The sequence below is a fragment of the Aquila chrysaetos genome, chromosome 12 (genome assembly GCF_900496995.4).
Source record: "Aquila chrysaetos chrysaetos chromosome 12, bAquChr1.4, whole genome shotgun sequence".
In the NCBI taxonomy this organism is placed as follows: Eukaryota; Metazoa; Chordata; class Aves; order Accipitriformes; family Accipitridae; genus Aquila; species Aquila chrysaetos.
This window is the reverse complement of record NC_044015.1, coordinates 2,432,182-2,454,078: the sequence shown is the minus strand read 5'-3', so window position 1 is coordinate 2,454,078 and position 21,897 is coordinate 2,432,182. Positions and strand designations below refer to the sequence as shown.

At 39.7% G+C, this 21,897-nt stretch overlaps 3 protein-coding genes across 23 annotated transcripts in view; 1 reads left to right on the top strand and 2 right to left on the bottom strand.

Moving 5' to 3' along the window:
- Positions 1 to 1,147, bottom strand: part of CPAMD8 (C3 and PZP like alpha-2-macroglobulin domain containing 8) — a 65,395-nt gene extending 64,248 nt beyond the window's left edge. The window contains exon 1 of the mRNA XM_041127886.1: positions 1,072 to 1,147. Coding sequence (XP_040983820.1) covers positions 1,072 to 1,137 — 66 coding nt within the window. The 5' untranslated portion in view covers positions 1,138 to 1,147. The remainder of the gene's footprint in view (positions 1 to 1,071) is intronic.
- Positions 1,148 to 4,414: 3,267 nt separating this feature from the next.
- HAUS8 (HAUS augmin like complex subunit 8) lies at positions 4,415 to 12,492 on the bottom strand. 3 transcript variants are annotated; one of them, XR_003925967.2, is made up of 12 exons: positions 11,849 to 11,918; positions 11,694 to 11,764; positions 11,532 to 11,587; positions 11,123 to 11,219; positions 10,305 to 10,418; positions 9,672 to 9,754; positions 8,981 to 9,052; positions 8,340 to 8,498; positions 7,233 to 7,374; positions 6,027 to 6,168; positions 5,090 to 5,265; positions 4,415 to 5,055 (listed from the first exon to the last, which is right to left on the bottom strand). XR_003925967.2 is itself a non-coding variant. In XM_030032358.2 (11 exons), the coding sequence occupies exons 2-11, from the start codon at positions 11,761 to 11,763 to the stop codon at positions 5,145 to 5,147; spliced, it is 1,056 nt and encodes a 351-aa protein (XP_029888218.1). In that variant the 5' UTR covers position 11,764; positions 12,124 to 12,492; the 3' UTR covers positions 4,415 to 5,144. The 3 variants fall into 3 exon arrangements, 2 of the variants coding, with proteins under 2 accessions (XP_029888218.1, XP_029888217.1); XM_030032358.2 differs by lacking the exon at positions 11,849 to 11,918 and adding an exon at positions 12,124 to 12,492 and having other exon boundaries at positions 4,415 to 5,265; XM_030032357.2 differs by having other exon boundaries at positions 4,415 to 5,265.
- A 133-nt stretch (positions 12,493 to 12,625) lies between these two features.
- The window catches only part of MYO9B (myosin IXB), a 45,402-nt gene continuing 36,130 nt past the window's right edge, over positions 12,626 to 21,897 (top strand). For 7 of the 19 annotated variants that reach the window (XR_003925966.2, XR_003925965.2, XR_005933692.1 and 4 more), the window contains exons 1-3: positions 12,642 to 12,698; positions 15,743 to 15,814; positions 19,176 to 19,285. The gene's annotated coding sequence lies outside the window, so the exon portion shown is untranslated. Of the gene's footprint in view, positions 12,699 to 13,184; positions 13,368 to 15,742; positions 15,815 to 19,175; positions 19,286 to 21,897 lie in introns of those variants that run through there. The other 12 variants (XM_030032343.2, XM_030032342.2, XM_030032340.2 and 9 more) reach the window with 7 other exon arrangements.

The window sequence follows — 21,897 nt, the reverse complement described above, 5'->3', positions numbered from 1 at the left end:
ATCGAGAACATAATTATTAAACAGTTCTGTCAAAAATGCTTATTAATCATCTACAGAACAGGAGAGGCTGATCTTTCACAGTAGTATAACATTTTAATTCCTGACAAAATGACTGAGATAGTACTAAGAAATCATTCATATGGGCAGATGTCAATTTAGAATGGGAATAGAGCACTGTGCTTAATTAAAAGTGGCTGGTCATTAAGACACTTAGTAAGAAATTACTTCCCAGTTTTCTTCTCAGCCTCTACATATGACTGATGCAATAGAAGTTTGTGCATAGTCTAGTGTTTGGTGGCAGTTTTATACATAAATAAGGGATCTAGAGAGCTTGTGAAGTCTCCACACTTAAGAGTTATTAAAAATTCAGCTGGACACCTTTATAACTAGGAATGGGTAGAGGCATCCTTTTATCATACAAGTCATATTAATTTGAGAAATTTGAGTTTGTTCAGTTAGGTGGAGACAAATTTCTTAAGACAAAGAAGGTGGCAAGAAAGGGTTAAAGGCTCTCGCCATATTTGGGTACTGCCTATACAGATTCCATACTTACCCTGTCCGTAATATGCTGAAGCTGTGTAAGTGTACCAACACTGCTCTATAGTCAAGCTAATAAGCTTCATCTTGGTTTAGCTGGGAATCAGTGCTGCACTCCTATAGTTACTTGTTTACCATTTCACTTACTGAAATACTGTCTAAAAAGTTCTGAAGAAATACACAACAAAGCATGACTGCTGAAAGGATTAAGTGCCACAGACAGAGTATCTTTTCGGGTAGTAGTCCTGAAAACTCTACTAATCAATCAGCTGTTTAAATTCCCACCACCACATGCAGTAGATATTAAAACAAGGAATTAAGTTTTTATATCCTACAGGCCATCTCTGAACACGTTATCTATATAAACAAGAAATTAGTTATGTCTTAAGAGGCAAATTGTGTTTGCTTCCCTAACATACGAAGTTTAAGATCTTGAAATAGCAGGAAACTCAATAGGTCTCGCAGATACATTATCACAGAAATATTTTAAAAGAAACTGATCAGAGGCATTTGAGACTACTCTGCAAACCTCATCCTCCATCCTTGTGCTTGCTTTACAGACCACACACAAACGCAGCGCAAGAAACAACATAAAATCATTTCTGTGAGTTGAACAGGAATGCTCACATAATCACTGGAAATGCTCTTAATTGGTGTGGCTCAGTGGTGCATTTCAGAGCTGTTAGATCTTCTGCCGCTGTGGAACTCTTTTCATGTCCTGGCAATCACAGTCCAGCCAGCAGTTTGTTTATCATATTCAGTATGAGTTTCCGGATCTCCAACAAAGTGGTATTTACTCCGAGGCAGGGAAGACTGCAGTAATCCAATAAGTTCTCATTAGCCTAAAATGCAGAAACATCTGCTGGGGTCATGAGCTGCTTACTTGCTGTTGATGAGCAAAGAATCAGCTCCATTTGAAGCTAGTGTGAACAAAGAATTGCAGGGTTGGGGGGTGGTGGTGAAGAGACGAACGGGCCTCGATTATGTCCTGGGCTGCAGCTCCACGATAGTGCACCACAGGCAAAGAGGGATGCTCCCTCACCTTGACCCCTGGTGACCCTATTGCAGAGAGCACAGGAATTACAGCAAAAAAAAATTCAGCCCTCCTGAGCTGGTGGTCAAAACAGTCAGGCAACACCAGCGTAACTGAAGAGAACACAGTCAAAGCTCCCCCAGAAATATCACAATCCAGGCAGTGCAATCTGTGCAGTGCAAACCTAGCTCAAAACTATCTTGCCAACTGCTTTTTAGACAATTAAGAGAATTTTGCAGGGTACAAATACTTACATTCTGTGTGCTCTCCCCTTCCCACCCAGGCCCTCAGACCTAGCTGGCTTGTTTCATAATTGCTTTCAGTTTTTGGAAGAGAAAAAGACATCCGCCCCCCCCCCCAAAAAAAAGTGCATTAGGACACATGAATGTTAACAATTGGTCAGTAAGAACCTCTGGCCTAGAAGATGAATACATAGGTAATAAGTACTGCACAAATTCAGAGAGAACAAAACTAAATCTTCATTGATACAAATTATAGAAGGGAGAACATTATTAATTCTAGGTTTAAAAAAAAAAAAAAAAAAGGAGATTGATAACCTGAATAAAAAGAGCCCTTAAATTGTTTAGGATTCCAACCGATTCAGAGCATGTGACATTGTCAGAAAATAGGTGGAAAATACAAAATAAGTGGTGTCACATCTGTTTAGCTCCTGCTCCAGTGATTCTGCAGTTCTTTGTTGTTGTTGTTGTTTGTACAGTGTTAAATGTGGCAGCATCTAGTTCTGTGGCTATTTCAAGGTGGAGGAGCCTAAAACACTTCTGCAAAGAGCCAACCCAGAACCACTTAGAAAGAATATTCAGGAAAATAAAAATGGAAAAGTCTCAGTTCAAAACAGCTTAAAACCCTTTCCTGGAGAGGCTGAGCTGCTTTATCTAACACTTGTCTACCATTTGTACAAAGAATTACACAAGTGTCCAATTTAAGGAAAAGAATGGCCAGAATGCTCAAATCAATGCCTATGATTCTTCTGAAACAATAAGCGCACATCCCCAAGCATTTCATTGTTTTGTACATGCAGTTGGCCTTTAGCTCCAGGACTCCCACTTTGCCTTAGGCTTGTGTAGACAATGACTGCCACCTGCAGCAGCAAGGATGAACTACTGCCCCCGAAAATTCAGAGCCTTTAATCGTGATCACAGCAAGCAGAACCTTTCTCTCCACCCTTCTTCATGGGAGAGAACTAATAGCGTTCCACTTCACTTTATAATATCAATGCAGATATATTGCACTTGATTAGTCTAGAAATTGATCCGAGTGAGAAAATCCAGAAGGAAGCTGAAACTCTACCCAAGTCCTCTTTCACCCCTCTCCAAATTACTGAGTAAAAGGATATATGTTAACATTAAAATCAGAACATGTACATTTATGCATTAGATTGAAAATATGTACCTGAAATCAAAGCACTTCTAAAAAAATTTATATTGCTGTCTGTTGCTTAAGTATCATTTGGGTGTGTATATATATATATAAAAATAAATATATATACACACACAAACAATAGTATCTCAATGGTAGAAAGTAATTTGACTGAAGAGGATGGGTTTAATTTAAAAGTATTTCTTAAAAAAACCAAACTTTTTTTAGACCAGCAATGAGGTCTACCATCAAGAAAACCTAGCAAAGACATTCTGACTTGTGTCTGTGCAGACACAGAATTATCAAGAGACTCTAAACTTGATTTTCATTTCATCCCTCCCCCCTCACATTTAAGACGACCACTCTTAATTTTCTGAGTTTCAGAATGACACACTCATGATAAGCAGCTTAAAGGCATGAGGACACACATCCTAGCAATTATCCAAACCTAGGAAAAACAGTTGTTTGACCACCAGGTTCATCATATAGGAGCCTTTCTACTGAGATCTCCATCCACCAAAAATAAACAGACTACTAATTTGCAGCTAACCCATGACTTGACTGCTTAGCAAAGTTCCCCATCCAGCGGCCAACTTCGTAGGTGCAGCTCATGTTCCTGGCCCAGAGCATGATCCTGCTGTGTGCAGCACCTATGACTCAGGGACTGGCAGCACACACAGGTGAACTGTTAAGTGCAGATCACCTAACATGTTTGAGGAAGAAGAAATAACAGATGAATAACTTAAAATAACTCATTGCCCTCCCACTGGCTCATGGATAAGTTACTGTGAAAAAAATGACACTGATATTATATACAGTCTTAACAGTTTGTTATATATTGACTTCTCATCCAGTGCACTGCACATCTCACTGATCCAGTTACTACAGCTTAATTTACTCCTAATTTTTAATAAAAGGAGACAAGAATCTAGTTAGACTCTTAGTAATACCAGGAAGAAAGCCCGAATAGCACTTCAAGGAGTGCAAGGAGAACGCTCCAAGTATTTTTTGAGCGGGCCAAAAAGCTTTATAGACACAGCTTAAGCCAGAAACATAACACTAAGCAGACAATACAAAGCAAAGCTTTTGAAAAACCATCAGAGAAAGAGGTTCCACAGGTAAAAAAAATACAGGATATAGCATGCGTTTCAGAGAGAAATGCATTCCATGTATAAAAATGTAAAGTGTGTCGAAAAAACCTGACACATCTGGCAAGTACGTTCATAACAAGACCACACTCTCAGGCACTTACTCAGTAGTTAGGTTTGAAGTTTCTCTCCACATGCACAATCTTCTGGTCTCAGCACTTTGGATGCAAGTAGGTCATGGCTTGCCACTGGGACTGGTTAGTGTCTATAAGTCCACCACTGCATATATCGTGTAGTACTAGTCCTATGTAAGCCCAAATGGAAACAAAAGCTTCTGCAGGAGATCAGTGAAGATATTAAAACATGAAGGCTATTGATATAGCAGTGGAAAATAGTCTTTATTATTAAAAAGAATAAATAAAGTCCTTCAAGAGAAGGCATCAGGTTAATACAAAAGCATTTATGATTTTAATAATTTGTTTCCAAGACAATTAGGCAACAAGTTACCAAAACTTTTCACTTGTTACAAGTAACCAGGCTCCTTCCAAGCATCAGCCTCATTATTTGTTACCCTGGTAGCTTTTCCTCTCAGCAAATCCAGAAATAAGGGACAATTAAGAGTTCCTCCAGAAGTTCTTCACTGGGCCACCAATGATCATGCTGTACATTCCTACAGATCCTCCTGATGAGATCAGCAAATATACAGTACCACATACACAATTCCACATCTATATTCTGATATGCTGCCCTCTAAGGAACACTACTTCGGAAAGAGATGCAAAACAGTGTACTTGAAGCCAGTTCCAAGGAAGTAGAACAAGAAGTTTAACAATACATAGGTCATATTTGCTAAGAATAACATTTATTATTTACCTTTCAGTATTGTCAAGGCAGAAGGTGATGAAAACGGTGTCACAGAAATTCATATTAAAAAAAGATGTCTCCTTATGGGACATGCAGAAGAAAACTCCATTTCTTACATTAGTAAGCATACATGCTGCTGGTTTCATATTCTGGTATAACTGAAAATTTGGATAAGTTATATGTTCACACAGGAAGTATGCTGGCATTGATTTAGAACCCACTCGTTAGTAAAACAATACACAAACTTAGTTGAAGTACCAGTGTTTCACAACATCTAGTCCATTTTTCTCTTCGCATATTCTTTGGTTATGCAGAGAAACTTCTTTAGTAACTGCAAATGACAGGTTCTGCACTTCTGTGAAGCTCCTGGAACAAATGAAGCAAGCTAAATCAGTTACTCTGGAGGATAACTTCTGCTTAACCCCAAAGGCTATGTGCCTGGACATTCGCATCATTCTCCTACCATGGAGACACCAGAAGAAAAAATGTGAAATATGAATTTTCTTCCCAAAGGCTAGAATTTGGAGGAGAGGAGGGGCAGTCTGCAGGAGGGGGGAGATGTGTGGCTTTATGGTCTTTCAATCTTCAAAGGTTTTGCTGTAATCTCTTCTAGGGAAATGAAGGAAGGAAAGGGAATTTATCATGCCTTATCTCTTCCTCATGCTCTCCATGATACTTTGTATTTGTTGACACAACACTCCAGGAAAGAAACCTTTTCTGTCCTCGTTGTACCTCCTAAAGGATGATATATTTGCCTGGTTATTATTTAAGACATAGTGCTTCCAGTTCACTTTTCTGTCTGTTGGAGTTCTCCACTCTCCTACGTATTTGCACTTTACCAGGGCTATTCTTGCTCACTGAAATTCTCAGCTGAAGTGTCAGAGAATGGCATGCTGAAGTAGTTTGCTTAGAATACACAAACAAAAACCCCCAAACATCTTTACTTTGACTGTAGATGGGGTAGGGATAGAAATGCAGATGTCTGCTACAAACAGAATTAAACTTAGTGCTGCTATCCCCTCAATTAATCCTCCTCTAATTTATATTTGGGATATATTCCACTGAGACTATAGATTTTCCTCTGAATATTTAGCCAACGAGTCTTTTCACCTGATTGTTGTAAATACCTTTGAAGCTCTTTATCCAGTTGCTGAGAAACTCCTTTAAGGTCTTTCAGCACACTAAATGCTTTTGCACTTTCTTCTGAGTAGCTTGGCATAACTTCTGTCAGAAGTTCCTGTGTGATAGTTAACTGCTTTTGCAGTTCATCTGCAATATGAGATGTTAAAGATATTATTCAAAAATGCATGCAGTAGCATCAGGTAATACAAGGTTACTTAATAGCTGGAGTAACCACAGAAACAAGTGAACTAGATGATGGAAAACTACTGTTTGTTCAGCTTTTGCAAACACACTATGAGAACACTGTGAAAGCCAAATTATTTTCAGCTATGAAGACTAACACCAGCAACATGCTATTAAAACTGCTAATCAAGCTCTCATTTAGAGTATGTCAAAGATTTTTTCCAAGACAAATGCAAGAAAAAAACCAAGTTTTAAACATCCAAAATTCCCTGGCCAGTTACATATATTGCTATTGGCATATACCCCCAACACAAAATTTATCCAGTCCTTTCCTTTAGCATTCACAAATGAAAAACACGTATTTATTTTCTCTCAAGCCTCCTTACAAGAATTCTAAGCTCTTCGATAAACCTTCTCCATTCATTTTAAAGTGTAAGCAAGATTATTGCAAATGGTTTAAGAATCTCATTTCTTGCAGACCAGCAGTTTAAAAATATAACTTTTTGCCCAGACTTCAATACAAACCACAAGTACTAATTTATTAAACAAACACTCTCTGATTCAAGACATCACACAATATATTTAAGCTCTAGTTCTACAGGAATCATGAGCAAGTCTACCCTTGTGACTTTATCCCTCAAACACAGAAACAAGATATCACAGCATTTCTACAACTTGCTTACCCATTAGGAACAAGAAAGGAGGAGGAATGCCATGAACACAGTTAAAAGATACAGAAACTTGCTAAAGAAAGTGTATATGAAAACTGCCCTAGTTTAGAAAGTTAATTTTTTTCCTGCTGCAAGATAAAAAACTTGCTCAAGGGCAGTTTAGTGGTTAAACGGAAACAAGAATTATTTGCAGCAAAACACGTGACTAATGTTGCAGCCCAGTGTCTATACAAGATCTAAGAGTACACAAAATTCCTCCAGTGGCCACAGATAGATCCAATAATAACAATGTAAGAATTTTAGCATGCCAAAACCCACTATTTTTGAAAATAAATTTGATTAATCAAATTTTCATACCAAGGTATGTTAGCATATCTCCTTCTATGTGAATATTCTTTATGGGTAATTCATGTCTAGTGGCATCCAGGGAAACTGCAAAGCTTTTATATTGGTCTTTAAACTGTCCACAAACTGGAACAAGGGGAGAAAGTACTTCTATCTGAAAAAGATACATGATGAACCAACACTTCTTCAAAAGCAGCCATTTTGTTAGTACAGACCTGGCTCAATGCAGAAAAATAATTTACAAAAAGACCCAAGTACCACTCTGAAATGCTCATTGACAGAGGAATTCAAGAAATTTGTGGTATGATATTCCTGTCATGCTGTTTAATAAGTTTTCCTCTACCACCCCAAAACGCCTAGGTCAATACCAGTTTCCTTGTTACTGTAGCTCAGAGATATTAGCAACATAGCAGGCAAAGTGTTCTATATATGATACTTTGACTGTAGTTAACAGTGTATTCACAAGAAGACAAGTCTTGTTTAATTTTTGCAATGCATATTTGTTAAAAGCAAACATTGGTTCAGTTTTGAAAAATAATTATTCAGAAAGTACTACCTTTTAACTTCACACAACAGAACTAACAAAATACTGACAAAGAGGGGGAGGGTGTAGCTTTTAAGATCACCTATTATCAAGGACTTCATTGGAAACTTGCCTTCTTACAACCAGGCCAGAACTATCACTGTCTAACATACGAAAATAAGACAAATAAAGAACAGATGTTCACTTCTCACCTAAGAGTTAGCACCTCAGCTCTAGCCATAACTGTAATTGCATAACTGCAGGATGTTCACGTCGTTTAAGATACTTGCATCTCCTGTGCATCAACTGTAAACTGCCCTGGCAACCAGTGCGCTATTGCTGCCCCTTGCCTAATAGCTCTAACTTCTCCTTCCTGCCTACCCACAAGGGACAACAAAAAAGTGACAAAGGCATTTGCTTAGGTTACTAGAGAGCATTACGTGCCACCACAGGAAGCAGATATTTATTTTGTTTAAGCTGCATAAAATTGTACACCAGCAGGCTACAGAAGCAGAGAAATCTTCTCTGGGGAAAGGACTACTTCATAAGTGAGCTTGTTTAAATATAGGAGAAGCATAAATTGTAATAAAGCCTACCTGCTTGTCTAATGCATCATCAAGTTTCTGCTCTCTCTCTTTGAGTAGAATTTCACGCTTCAACTCATAGAGCTTCTCCTGTTGTCTCTCCTTTTCTTCACACAACTTTAACAAGTTTTTTTCTGCTTTTTTCTCCAGCTTGGCAAGATTTTTTTCTGCCTATTACATCCAAAAAATATTCACAACTAAAGTAATGCTACATCTAAGTAATTAACATATTCTGAATAAACAAATGTAAGCATTGGACAAGGTCAAAGAGCTTCAATTAATGAATCGGAGACCTCACGCAGTAAGCACAGTACATTATAGTTAAAGCCCCTCTCCATCTTCTTCCCCCACCCCCACTAATATTTTTTGTAAACGAAAAATATACATATACAGCACTGAGTGAACAAAGCACAAAGTCACTGCTACAACCTTGAATTCCACACACTCTCACTCACGGTTTTCCCAAAATTTCTGCATACCCCTACTTCATGAAGAACCAGCACCAGCTTAATAAACTGGCACTAATTTAAACATATAATGTCACAAAAATCTAACTTTTACGGATCAGAAAGCATAGAGTAGAGAAGAAATTAAACAATTCCTCAATATCAAGTTCTTCCATCTGAAACACCAAGTACTTGACTGATTCTCACCTTTACTCTTAGGTAAGTTAAAAGCAGTGTCTGAGATTCCAGCTCTTCCATCAGAGCATCAGAATCATTTCCCTTCAGAAAAGAAAAGAATATACTACATCAATTTTGGTATTTAAACAATTATTTTTTCAACATTCAAATAGTGGAAGTCCAATTTGTGCCCGGAATCATCATCAACAATAGTCAGCTCAATGAAAAAAGTTTGGGTTTTTTTAGCAACGCATTTTAAATATACCTCTTTGTCCTTCGTTCCACCACTTTTTATAACATTTTCAGCAGATTTTCGTAATACTGGTAGAGAACTTGAAGTTTCAGTGCTACGTTGAATGAGATCCCTAAATAAGGCACTTCAAATTAGGTTGAATCAATGTTAGTTTTCTGAGCAAAAATGTCAGAAAATATTTAAGGATAATGTGGTATAATTAAAAAGTATGGCCAGGAATACAAAAAGAATCCACTTGAGGAGATCCTACAATCGGAGCAGATTCTTTACCACAAGAAACGGAAGCAAAGCGTGTTGAGACATCTGATAAACAAAACAAACACCGCTAGCAGTAGAACAGACCTATCCTCTGACTTCTGCCAGAAGGCTCAGGACCTCAAAGTTGTTATTAAGATTAAAGATAAATAGAAAATCATTTCACACATTTCAAAATAAATATGCTTAACAAATGAAAGCAGCAAGACTCACCACTTTTTTGTTTTTTTGACATGTCCCTGTACCTTCTTTGTAAGCAGATTTTGAACCAGGAGTCTTTTTGCGGACAGCTGTATCTGTATCACAACAGAAAAGTTATTGCTCTCTTCTACCAAAGTATATAGGGTTTGTCAACATGGCATCAGGTTCCTCAAAGGCAAAGATAATTTCAAAATGATTATGTGTACCAGTAAAGTCGACTTGTGCCCTACTTCTGGCTCTGATGATACTCATGGAATATGGATCATATGAGCATTTAGCTTTAAATGACAGTTACAGATAGATGTGATAGATTATCATCCCTTCTGAAAATTGTAACACCCATCTGTTATAGGAACAAAGACTTGAGGGCACTTTGTTCTTTAATATTTGATCTTAAACAATAAGAACAGAGCACCCAAAAGATACTAAAAAACGAGAGGTTAATTTAAACCCCAAAGGTCTTAATACCTCTGCTTAAAGACACTTGAAATAACATACACCTTATTTAACAAAATCCTTTTGTGAATATAGAAGAATACAAGGGTTATTGTATTGTATTGTAAATTGTATTTTATTGTAAAATCAAGTTACAGCACATATGTTAAAAATAATAAAACAAGAAATTGAGTGTGAGTGGAAGCTTACCATTAATAGCTGAAAGATCAAGGTCCGGTCGACTAATTTTACCTTCATCCAATAAAGTGGACTGCAAATCCCCTTTCTCAAAACTACTCTGATTTAATGAGCCAGGGAGAACATCTGTAGAAAAAAGCTATTATCAAACTAAAAGAATTAGAACAGATTCTGCACAAGTTCACAATTATATATGCTTTCACTAATATGTGGCAACCTTATGCGAACTTTTACACATTTATTTTATATACATCATTTGTATACTCCCTAACTTACCTAGAGATAAGGTAGCTCAGAGTGTTATCCTCTTAAACATTTCACAGTTCAACAACACTACTCAGATGTGAAAAGGGAATAATGTTATTTCCTCAGTATTTTCAAGTCAAGCTAAGGTCTTACCAGAAAAGTCTTTTGCAATTCTTGCAAAATAAATAAAAATGGACTGTTTTGCAGACAGGGATTTTCCATCATTTACACTGGGTTTATTAAAAAGATTAAATAAAAAGAGCAGGGCAATGGCAAGGGCATAGTAAGAGAATAGTTCAAAGCCTTGTGCAGAAGGCAAGAGCTATGCTTATTTTAGACAGCCCAATTACTCAGTTCCAGATTAGTTTTCTATCAGAATGTCCAGACAAGAGTTTAAGGCACTTGAGTTTACACTTCTTAATCCTGCATCAAGTTTCTTAATTCTCTTTGTATACAGGTGATAACTGGCAGTGATGCCAGTAATACAAAATATCATCTCTTAAGAATGTTTTAGAGTTGTTAAGAGTTCCACAGGTTGGAAATACAAATTCACAAAATAGCTTTTAAATTCTGGTGAAACCTACCAGCAGAAGTTTTACATTTCTGAAGAAGAACTGATCTTGGTTTAGTTGCAGAAGATGGTTTAGCAGCAGACGATAAAAAGGAATTTGCTGAAGTATTCTGACAACCGAGAAACAGATAAGACCGAACATAAGCGGTAATGACGATCAGCAATATATCTTACCTCCACCTTGAATGCTGACAATAAACAACTACAATCCCAGGGCGTCTTGACGCTTTGCAAGTCACCTGAGTACAGTCCCAAGTTCCCAACCCAGCCTGCATCTAGTAATCTGCATCTACGACTCCCTCATAACCCCAGCGGAGTCATTTTTTGCTTAGCTCTCGCTGCCACACGTCCCAGCCGCCCCTCACACCATTTCTACCCTTCGCTGAGCGACACCTGAGCTTGGCAGCGAGGCGCCCAAGTACCTTCTTGGCGTCTTTCTTATCGTACTGCAAGTAGCGAGACTTCACGATTCTTCCTCCTGAAGAAGGAGCAAAGAGAGCTCAGCCGGGCCCGCCGCCACGCTTCCCGCCTCAGCGACCCGCCGCGCCTCCATCGAGGCGGGCTCCCCCTCACCCGCCGGCTACCTTTCCGCTTTTTCGTAGACATTTCTCCGCCCGCCACCTTAGTACTAGAGTCGCTCGCCAGCGCGGACATCCTGCAAAGACAGAACGGGAGATGACAACGGCACCGGGCGACGAATGAGGAGACGGGCGGGGGAGACGCTCCCCCCCTCCCTCACCCTTCCTCCGCCTCAGCCGCCATCCCGTTCGAACCGCCGCGCAGGCGCAGCACCGCCCCCGCCCTCCAGGGGAAGACGGAGCCGCGCGCCCCCTGGCGGCGCGGAGGAATGAAACAAGCCGTCGCCGCCGGCTTCCCTCAGGGCAGACACCCACCGCCGCAGGGGACCCTCGCCAAGGGGGATGCCTTCCCCCTCGGGCTGCGCCTGCTACGTTCCCCTCAGCACCAAGGTAAAGCAAGAAACGAGAGTCTGACAACGCCTACAGCGTGACTGACCCCAAATGCTCTTCTTCCTCCAGGCCTTTGGTGGGAGGAAGGCCACTCTCCGCGGCTTCAGCTGGTGAAGCTCAAGAACGCTAGGCTAGGGATCTTCTCTGCTGGAAAAGGGCGGTGAGCAGCAGCACCGCCTCTGCGGAAGCCCTCACAGCGTCGGGCGGGTTGGGGTGGGGGGCGAGGCTCCCCGCAGAGAAACATCACTGGGGTTCTTTGGTTTTGACAGAAATTCGCCCACTCCCGCTTCTCGCCGCAAGGCCCCGCCTCAGAAAACACCTGGCTCCCGACGAGCACCCGTTCACCGAGCTGTGTTGGGAGCCGCAGGCAGGGGCGAAGCAGCCGGGCCGAGGCGAGCGCTGCCCGCCACAACCGCGGGCGACGCCTCGCGCCTCCCGCCCCGGCGCGTCGCACGGCCCCGCCGCGGGGTGGGGCGCATGCGCGGTGCGCGCGCGGCTCTGAATGGGCGCCGCCCTGCCTCCCCCCCCCCCGCTCCCTACCTCCCTCCACCCGGAAGTGGCGAGCAGGGGCCTGTGGCGGGGCGGCGGTGCTGGTCGCCAGCGCTTCACCCACCGGCTGAGGTAAACGGCGGCGAAGCGCGACCCTGCGCCCCCAACGGGCGCCCGCTTTCCTTCCTACCTTCCTTTTCTTTCCTTCTTCCTCTGTGGGTGACCGAACTCTGTGGTGGCGGCGCCTCAGAGGGGACCGGGTCTCACACGGACCCGTGACGGCGCTGACCCACCGAGCCCCGGGGCCGGTGTGGCGGGCGGGGGAGAGTTCTGTGTGTGGAGGAGGAGGGAGGTTGGTGGTCGTGGTGTCTGGCGGGCGGGAGCCTTGGGGCCTCGCCGCTTCCCTCGGGAGCCTGGGGGCCGGGAGCCGTTCCTCGGGGACGCCCCCGGGGCCGGCCGGGGCGGTGGGCGCTGCAGCGGTGCGCTGCTCGGGGCCGGGATGAGGGGTAGGCTGGAGCTGTGGGGTGTGCCTGGCTTCTGGGCGGCTGCGTGGGCTTGTAACGGACGGGATGGCAGATGTGTTGCTGCTGACTCGTTTTGCATCTGATGTGCCCGAAGAGCTGGACGTGCCCTAAGGGAAGGAACATGCCTCGCCGCCCGTCTGCACCTCCCGTCTCTCAGGCGATACGCAGGGGGAAGATCTTGCCGTTGATCAGGGCACGATGTTAACTTCCATCTCCTGCTTACTGATCTTACAGCCACGCAGCGTTCTGCTTTTTCACATGATGTCTCTAACTCTGGGTATGAACAGCCTGTAAACTTTCGTACAAGTATCTCAGCGTCTTTCAAAAAAATCGTTAAAACTCTCTGGGTTTGTTTCTTTGTTTTATTTTTAGGCAACTCCTGACAACATCAGGGCTGCTACTGTGTTGAGGCCATGCTTTATCATGGTGACCATCATTGCTTAATTGATATATGCCTGTAGTTTTTTGTATCTTGGTAGTGCTGTGTCTTTTTGGTAAGGTTGGTTTTGCAATCCCTGGAAAATAAAACTTTTGCAAGCTGGGAACATCTTTTTGTTACATGTTTGTAGACTAAAAGTAGCAAGAGTACTATCCTGATTCATGACTATTGTGACCATACAGTTGATAGAGGTATGTGTTATCCTAATGTAAGATGACTTCCCAGTATAATTTTTAGCCTTGTTTTCTATTACTCTGTAAGCATTTTGACAAAATTCTTACTCAGCTTTATTTGCAAGTTCTGTTTGTGAAAAGTGAGAAGTACTTTGGATACAAATGAGTTCAGTGTTCTTTGATTTTCCCTTCTGGAAATGGGTGACAGTGTAGAAAAGGGCTGGAGATGATCTCAGGCATCTGGCAAATGCAATTAGCCTTTCAAAGATGTCATCAGCATCCTCCCACATTACTCCTAGAGGTGGATTGGTATCGGTTTGTCTACCTAGCTGTTTGCAAATAAGAGTTTGTCATGGGTAATTAGAAGCTCTCTGATTTCAGGTCTGTTAGCTGGAATACATGACTGAAGTACTCACCCTAAAGTAACAGTGTGAGGTAACCCTGCTTTCCAGTTTAGTATATTGGTGTCACACCCCTCAAGTTTTAGCAAGTCTTTGGTGTCTTTAACTCGGAATCTTGTCAGGAACAAATCCATTTAATGTAGGAGAAGCAATATGGAGAACTTCTAATGTATATGTGTATTCATATTCATTTCAAGATTCATTGTGTCTAAAAAGAGTTAATCTTGATTATTTTTGTCTTGGAAGTAACAATGAGATTCTTTACTTTCTGTACGTGTAAAGTCCAGTAACATTGTCTGTGCTTTTCAGGATGATGTATCTAAGGCCATTTCCTTAATCATTAGTGTTTACTTATTACCATAAAACTCAGGAGTTACTGCAGTAATGTGATGGAACTGTTTTTGTGGCACTGTACAATTTGGGTTGTTTGGAGTTTGGTTTTTGTGGGGGTTATTTTTGTTGCCCTGCTTGAACATTTGTCTCAACAAAAAGCTTTTTCAGTAGTTGTATGTTGTAGTTTTTGCAGTGACAGGGCAGCTGTCTGTGCAAATGGATAGTCAAATCAAGAGGTGGGAAGACTCATAGGTTTGTGTTTTTCTGTGGAACCTAAAATGCTTATAGAACTGAATAATTTAGGAAGAGAAAATGCAGCTGATGAAAAATTTAAATGAGGTTTACCTAGAAAGTAATGCTTTGTACAGACTGAGTTTTCTGACAAATAATGATTCAAATATTAGACCTCCTGAATAATCCTGTGTATGAATAACTGTTTGACTCATCTGCACGTAGTTCAATATTACTGAGGCTAAATATGGCTGTTCCTTGGCTAGACGGTCAAATACCACGTTTTGCATTTAAAAAGGAAAAATTCCTAAAAGATGCAACAGTATTAACTATGTCAACAGTCAAGGAAAAGAGTGAAAAATTAAGATTCAACAAAAAGTTTGTGGTTCAGTACTTCGTTGTGTCTTTGAAGGCTGAAAATGTTTATTAATCACATTTCTAAGAAACAAGACCTACTTATTCTAACATCAAGGAGAAGTAAAGCCTGACATGCTGATAAGGATTTTCTTTTTTTTTCAGTAAATAGCTATTTTAATAGAAGATCTGCCCTCTGAAAGGACTAGGAGTGTCTTTGTTTCAGAAAATGAAAATTTGGAGGTTTTGTCTCTAGTATATTGTGTTTTCTTGATGTATCAAGTGACTTGTGTGGCTTGCAGAGTTGCTTTTATCTAGGCTTTATTGTGTTGTTTGTATCTGATTACAAAATGAAACTCAATGCAGATCCTAGAAAAATATGCTCTTCCTTTAAAGACCAACAATGTTTAACAGTAAAAGAGTTTTTAAAGGTATTTTTGACATGTGTATGTTCTGCTGATGAACCATCCTTTTTTTTTTTTTTCTTATAATTCACACAAAAGTTCAACCTAAAGTTTCTTAAGAAAATTTCTTATTGGTGTAAATGCAGCATTAGACCAGTTAAATTTTTACTTCCTTTGTTGACAGCTGTAATGCTATTAAGGATAAAATTAAGAAAACTACAAAAGAAGGTAGAATAGTCTCCAAGGTTCTTTTGGCTTATGTTCTGTGCCTCTAACACTCTCAGTTGTTTTGCCTTTATTCCTTATTTTCTCAACAGGGCTGTGTTTTCATTTCCTCTGAATCATACTCAAGCATACATCTGTAACTCTGACATCACACTTTTTGTAAGGTAATAACATGTTATAGACACTTAATGTCACTGTAAGCCTGATAAGGTATCCTTGTCTTGAGGTTAAATTGTGCATCTGAGTCATTGAGAGGAAGTAGAGGTCTGCATCTTAGGTGGTTTGAGGGCCACCTAAGAGACCATGGAGATCCTAGATTGGTATCAGGGTCTCAAGGGCCGTAGGGAGTAGGGAGAAGGTGACTGGAAGGAACTGCCTGTAATCAAAGTAATTTCTTTTATTTTTTCCTGTATTACATTGCATTACCTGTATTACATTGCAGTCCAGCTTCTCCGTTGTCAGGCAGTCTGTGGCAGTAACTTCTCTGGCAGGGTTGATTACGAAGAGTAGTAACAAATGTGTTGTAAATTTGTATGCTCCATTCAGAGCTACTCCTTTTGGAGTAGAAAAAGCCAAGAGCTTTTAATTTAAGAAAACCAAGGGTCTAAAGTTGTTTAGTCCAGCAGAATTTTTTATGACCAAGAAAAATACTGAAGTGTTACTAGAATGCTAAGCAATCTTCAGGTAATCTGCAAATATCTGGAATATTGGAAAAAAATTAAAATTAATTATGCTCAACTAACGGCAACCGTAGGTCCTTATGACAGGAGGTAAGGCAGGGGTTGAGGCCCTTGCCTTACATGTAATGCAAAGTTAATTGCAGAAACTTTAGGGTGTCTCTATAGCCTATTATCTTGCTGGAAATTCCTTGCTTTGGAAATCAAGGATAAGTAATAGCTGAGTATTTTTGAAATTGCTAAATGTTTTCAATTTGATCAGACAGAAGGGTCTCTTTTGGGTATGGTCATTGGCGATTCTGATATTCAAGAATATTAGAGGTCAAGTACTTAGGATATGTTTCCACTTCTGTGTTGAAAGTTACTTGATGAACAATGGGAGAACCTTGAATCTTTCAGTTTGAGCAGCACTGGAAATGTACGTGAAAATGTGAAGAACTGCAATATAACAAAGTTCATCCCCAACAATTTTGCTGTAATGGTAGCTTTCCTTTTTTAGCTTCGCTATGATTCATTGACTAAATATGTGGCTTCAAATTATGGCCTTATTTAAACTAAACATATACCCTGCGCTGATTGGGGCAAAGTTCTCTTCTAGAATTTTACTACATTATTAACTGGACAATGTTGGCTTTAATGCATATTAAAAAACTAATTGGCTTAATGGAGACTTGAAAACACTTAGAAAATACCATCAAAATTACTATATAGAATTGGAATTTTTTGTTTTCTATTTCTGTTAACACTGTCTGAGCAAAAAGTAAAATTACAGATTCATGATCAATTACGTCGCCTACTGCATTTCTTCTACAAAGTATTGAAGTAGTTACCTGAAATGTTGCCCTACTCAGTGATTTAAGTGGCAAGTATTATCAATCCTCCCGTGATGGATTAAATAGTACAGCCCCATGTTCACTTAGGTTATTGTTTGGTAAGCCCAGTGAGTTGGGTTTTTTAATAAGCAAATGAAAGTACTAATTGCTAGCTAATATAAAAATAAATATGACATTAGACTGTTGCCTTATAAACTTATGTTAGTGCTATTAACAAGTACACTGTAGAACTTGCAAAGGATGAGGTAAGGGAACAAAATGCTGAAGAGAGATTCTAGATTGATTAGACCTGCTTCCATTTTTCTAGACCTGTTGGAATTATCCTTCTAGGATAGTTGAGTAAAGGTGGTCTGTAACTGGTATCTTACATTTAAATTTGTCTGGCACTATTCCAGATTTACTTCTTTTCAATCTCACTTGAAATAGGTACCACTAAATTGTGTATGTTATACTGGCACAATGAAACCACTGCCTCAAGGGTGCAAATTGTACATCACTATATCTTTTAACACAGTAATCCCATGCAGCAGTTGCCCCACTCATGCCCTCAAAATTAATACAGTGTAATATATTGAATAAAAGGTTAGAATGAAAAGCTTTGCATGTCTAACTTTTTTCGACTTTTTTGTCTTGCCCAGCTTGCCTAACTCTGTGTTTGCATCTGTAAAACAGGAGTGTAGTGAAAAATAATGCTTTGCTGTGTTTTGTAGATGCTTATGACTGTACTTAGTAAATTTGAAGTGCTGTGAAGATGTATACTTGTGCTACAAAATGCTTGTGAAAAATAAAACAGGAAGGAGTCTGAATGTGAAGTCTAAAATTAGTTGATGTGCACCTAGTGCCAGCTTCTGCCTCCCACTTATTAAATTCTCTAACACACAGCTTTGGTTTTTTCCCATGCATTAGAATGGAGCTTCTTATAAGGAAGCGTGTTGAAAGACATTGAGGTAACTTTGCAGAATTTCCAACTACAGGAAGAACTCAACAGTGGTGGTTAGGCTGCTGTTTTCCCAAGTTTGCTGTTTTGCATGCTGACCAATACGGTTTCGTTATTACCTTCTACTCTTGTATTTCTCCTTTTTCTTCCAGTATTCTCTGCACCTGAATTCAGGCTTGTGCTTCCTTGATGAGCCAAATTCCATGGCATAAATATTTCAATAGCTCAAAAAATTTCTAAATAATTAGAGATCATAAAATTAGAAGGAATCATTGTAATTGTCTGCTTAGACCATGACATAAATGAAAGGGTAGTACCTAATTAACTTTTCTAATTAAGAGGCACATCTGTAACTGGGGACTGGCTGATTTTCTAAAAAGAACTTTAGCAATCAGGCCTCATAGTGTCAGTTAAGTTTTTGCAGTGTAGGGTACTCTTCTGGTGACATTTATGTCTTATGTTAGCCTGAGTTTGTCTAGCTTTGAATTCCAGCCACTGGCTTGTGTTATAGCTTTGTCCTCCAAACTGGTGATTGTTACCAAACTCTAGTTTTCCATGCAAGGACTTAAACTGATATCAGTCTTCTCTGTGTATTTCTCATAGACAAAGCTTCTAGAGTATTTTGCTGTAAGAGGGTATTTTCTAACAGATTTTGTTGTTGTTGCTGTTCTTAGTTTCTTAATTGAATTTTGGATATATCCTAGATGCAGTATTGGTCATGTACCTTCTCAGTACAAGGGTAATACGGTGTAACTAAATAGTCATTTGATGTTTATCTGGGGATTACATTCACTGTCCTGCTTGCGGTGCTATATTAGAATACCATGTTTAAATGATTACTTGCTAAGGTTTTCAAGCCTATTTCAGGATAGCTCCCATTCTATCCCTCTGGTATGGATTGTTTCTTGGATAAATTTGAAGTTATATATCTATAAATTGAGCTGAAATTTGTTTAGCGTTTGTTTTCTTGCTCCTGTGCTACTGAACTATATAATTGATCTAGCTTTTTGAATTACTTAGTGCCTTCTCAATCTCTCTATGATACATTCTTTATCAGTAACTCTCTTCTTTCTTTTAGAACCATCATGAAAATGTTTGCTTTGATGCCAGCAATCCAACTTCACTAGAATCTAATCCTCCAGTTGCTTGATGATACCCTGTCCTTAGTTGAATACTGGGACTGATTAGGTAACCAACTTATAATCTGTTCAGTGTATGCTCTTTTGCTTTTATGTTCTAATTTGTGGCTTGAAATATTGCTTAGTATGAAGTCAGAGGTCTGTCTTTTAGAGCAGTATTATTATCAGATCAATTTGTTACCCTTTCTAAGAATATCACAAGGAGTTGGAAACCAGCAGGTTTTCCTCAAACCTCTGTTTGTAATGACTAGATATTCTCCTTCTGATTTTTGGATAGCAGAATTTAAGCATCATGTTATTTCTTCTGGGACTCATGTAGTGCATTTTCAGGTAAATAAACCGTAGGTGACAAAAGCAGAATTGCTTAAAAGGAATTAACAGTAATTGGGTGTTACTCTTCCGTAAGTGACTTTTAGAATTTAATTTTTTTTTCTTAAAGCCTCATAATCAGTAGTAAATGATTCAAAGTAGCATATCTGTTTTAAGTTGTTGAGTGAAAGAGCAGTCTTAAAGCTCAATGCTGTTGAAAACAAGCAAGTAGTGTCTCGATTTCACATCTGGTTGAAATGGGGCAGTGTTATGCTGACTGTCTTTCTGTTTACTGCTGACGTGACTGTGCATTGAAATCATATTTCAGCAAGTTCTTTCTACTGTACATTATCTTCCAAATCATTCCTATAGAGTGATGGAAGCCTGCTTGAACTTCTATCAAGTTGTATGACGACTGCATAATTTAGAAATCTGTATATGGCATAAATACATTAAGGTCGATGTCTGCATGTTGCTTTGTCAGAAATCTGTTGTCTTCAGGATGAGAGGTCTTTGTCTTTCTAGTTTTTCAGTTGTACACACCTGAGCAGACACTACCAGCTATCGCATTGTTGCTTCCTGTAATTGGCCTGGGTTTTTCACCAGTAGAGAAGAGGCCATCTGTGTTCCGGTTTCCTCTTTGGAAACTGTGATATAGGAGTCTTGAGCAATGTATCAGATATATCTTGGTAGCTGACGTGAGATGAGGTTAGAAAATGTATATTAGTAAAGTCAGAGGTCAGCACCTAGGTTCAGCTCTTCTGTGTGGGCAAAAAGTTGGTGCCACATTTCTTAGGGTGCTGTTTTGGCAAAAGTGCTTACTGAGGGGACTTCCTCTATCGTACCAGACTGTGTGTCTGAAACTAATTGCTGGGGGAAAAAAAGGAAGTCTGCACAAGACTGTGTCCCTTGAACTGGCTGGCTAACTTGAGAGGAAAATGGTCACTGTTCTTTTTTTCTGTCTGTGCTCCAGATTCATCTTCCCCATGAGCAGCAGTCTACTGTAGATTCTACTATATGTTAAGGTGTTTGAGCTTCTGTACATTAAGAATGCTTTACACTTGCATAATTACTTCAAAGGTACTTCAGACTTATTAGCTACTGGTCAGTGATAATTATAGGAAATGGAGAGGGGACTTTGAGCTCACTGGTCCATCCTTCTCTATGATCAAGTTCTTGCAATAAGCTGTCCTTAATGAATGAAGAATGAAATTTAATGGGGAAAAAAAAAAACAACTTTCTCGGAGGGATCATACAGCTTGATGAGAGATGTGCTGTGGTTTGTCTTGCTGTCTGTGGCTTGCTCAGCCTTCCTTTTGATGAGTAGCCACTAAGAATTATCCAGCTTGCATAACAATGTCTTCTGTAAGCTTACTGTTCAGAGTTCCCTTAAAGCACAGTTCTCTGCTCTGAGGCTGTTGATGAGGCAGAACTATGTCATATGTTTCTGTGAAGTGATTCATTACTTGCAGTGGAAGTGGCAGCTAAATGCTTCCAACTCTACTGATTTTAATTTGAAATGATTGCTCTCTGTGGTCTTATGCAAGTTCCTGTGCAGTTGTTTAGTGGCAAAAAGCAACTTCATTGGCATTTTTCTGCCTTTTTTTTTTTTCCTCATATGTATATTCAGCATGTAAGTGTGTAATTAGAACACCTTGTTCTTGAAACAAAAATTGAATTGATATTCTGGGTATGAAGTATTACAGACTGTTAAAACAAAGGGGGTACTTCAATATCCTTCTCCTTTTACTACCCATTGATAAGCTAGTAAACTGTTGAACTAAAGCAACGTAAGCAAGCTTAGTCCTGGGAATCTGGGTGTACTGAATTGCAGTTGAGAAAAAAAATCACCAGCAAAGGCACAGAATGTTACTAAGTCTAGAGACTTTTAGACTTGGCAGTAAGGAGGAGGTTGATTTCCGTGAGTTTGATCTTCGACTGAAGTTAGATTGCTGGCCTGCATCAGGGTTGAAAGGAGGAAAAAGCAATCAGAATCAATGATTTTTGGAGACTCATGCATGAGATTCCTGAAACCCAGTGAGGAAATAGTTGATGTGATAGGTATAAAGGCTTGTGAATGTGTGGGTTATTTGGTATCTTGTTAGCTTAACTGAAATGTAGTTGCAATAAGACTAATTTTACTTTGTTGCCTAAAATGGAAGATAAAAAGCACGTTCAAACCTTTCTGTAGCAAGGATGTGGTTCACTCAAGTGAAATTAGCAGTCTCTTGTCTGGGTAAATTATGCGTGTTCAAGAAATAACTACAGTGTGCAGGGTTAGAAGGAGTTGACAGCAGTATTTTTGCTGGTCAGCTATAGGCAGTGTTTCCTTATGTTGAGTGGCGGTAAATA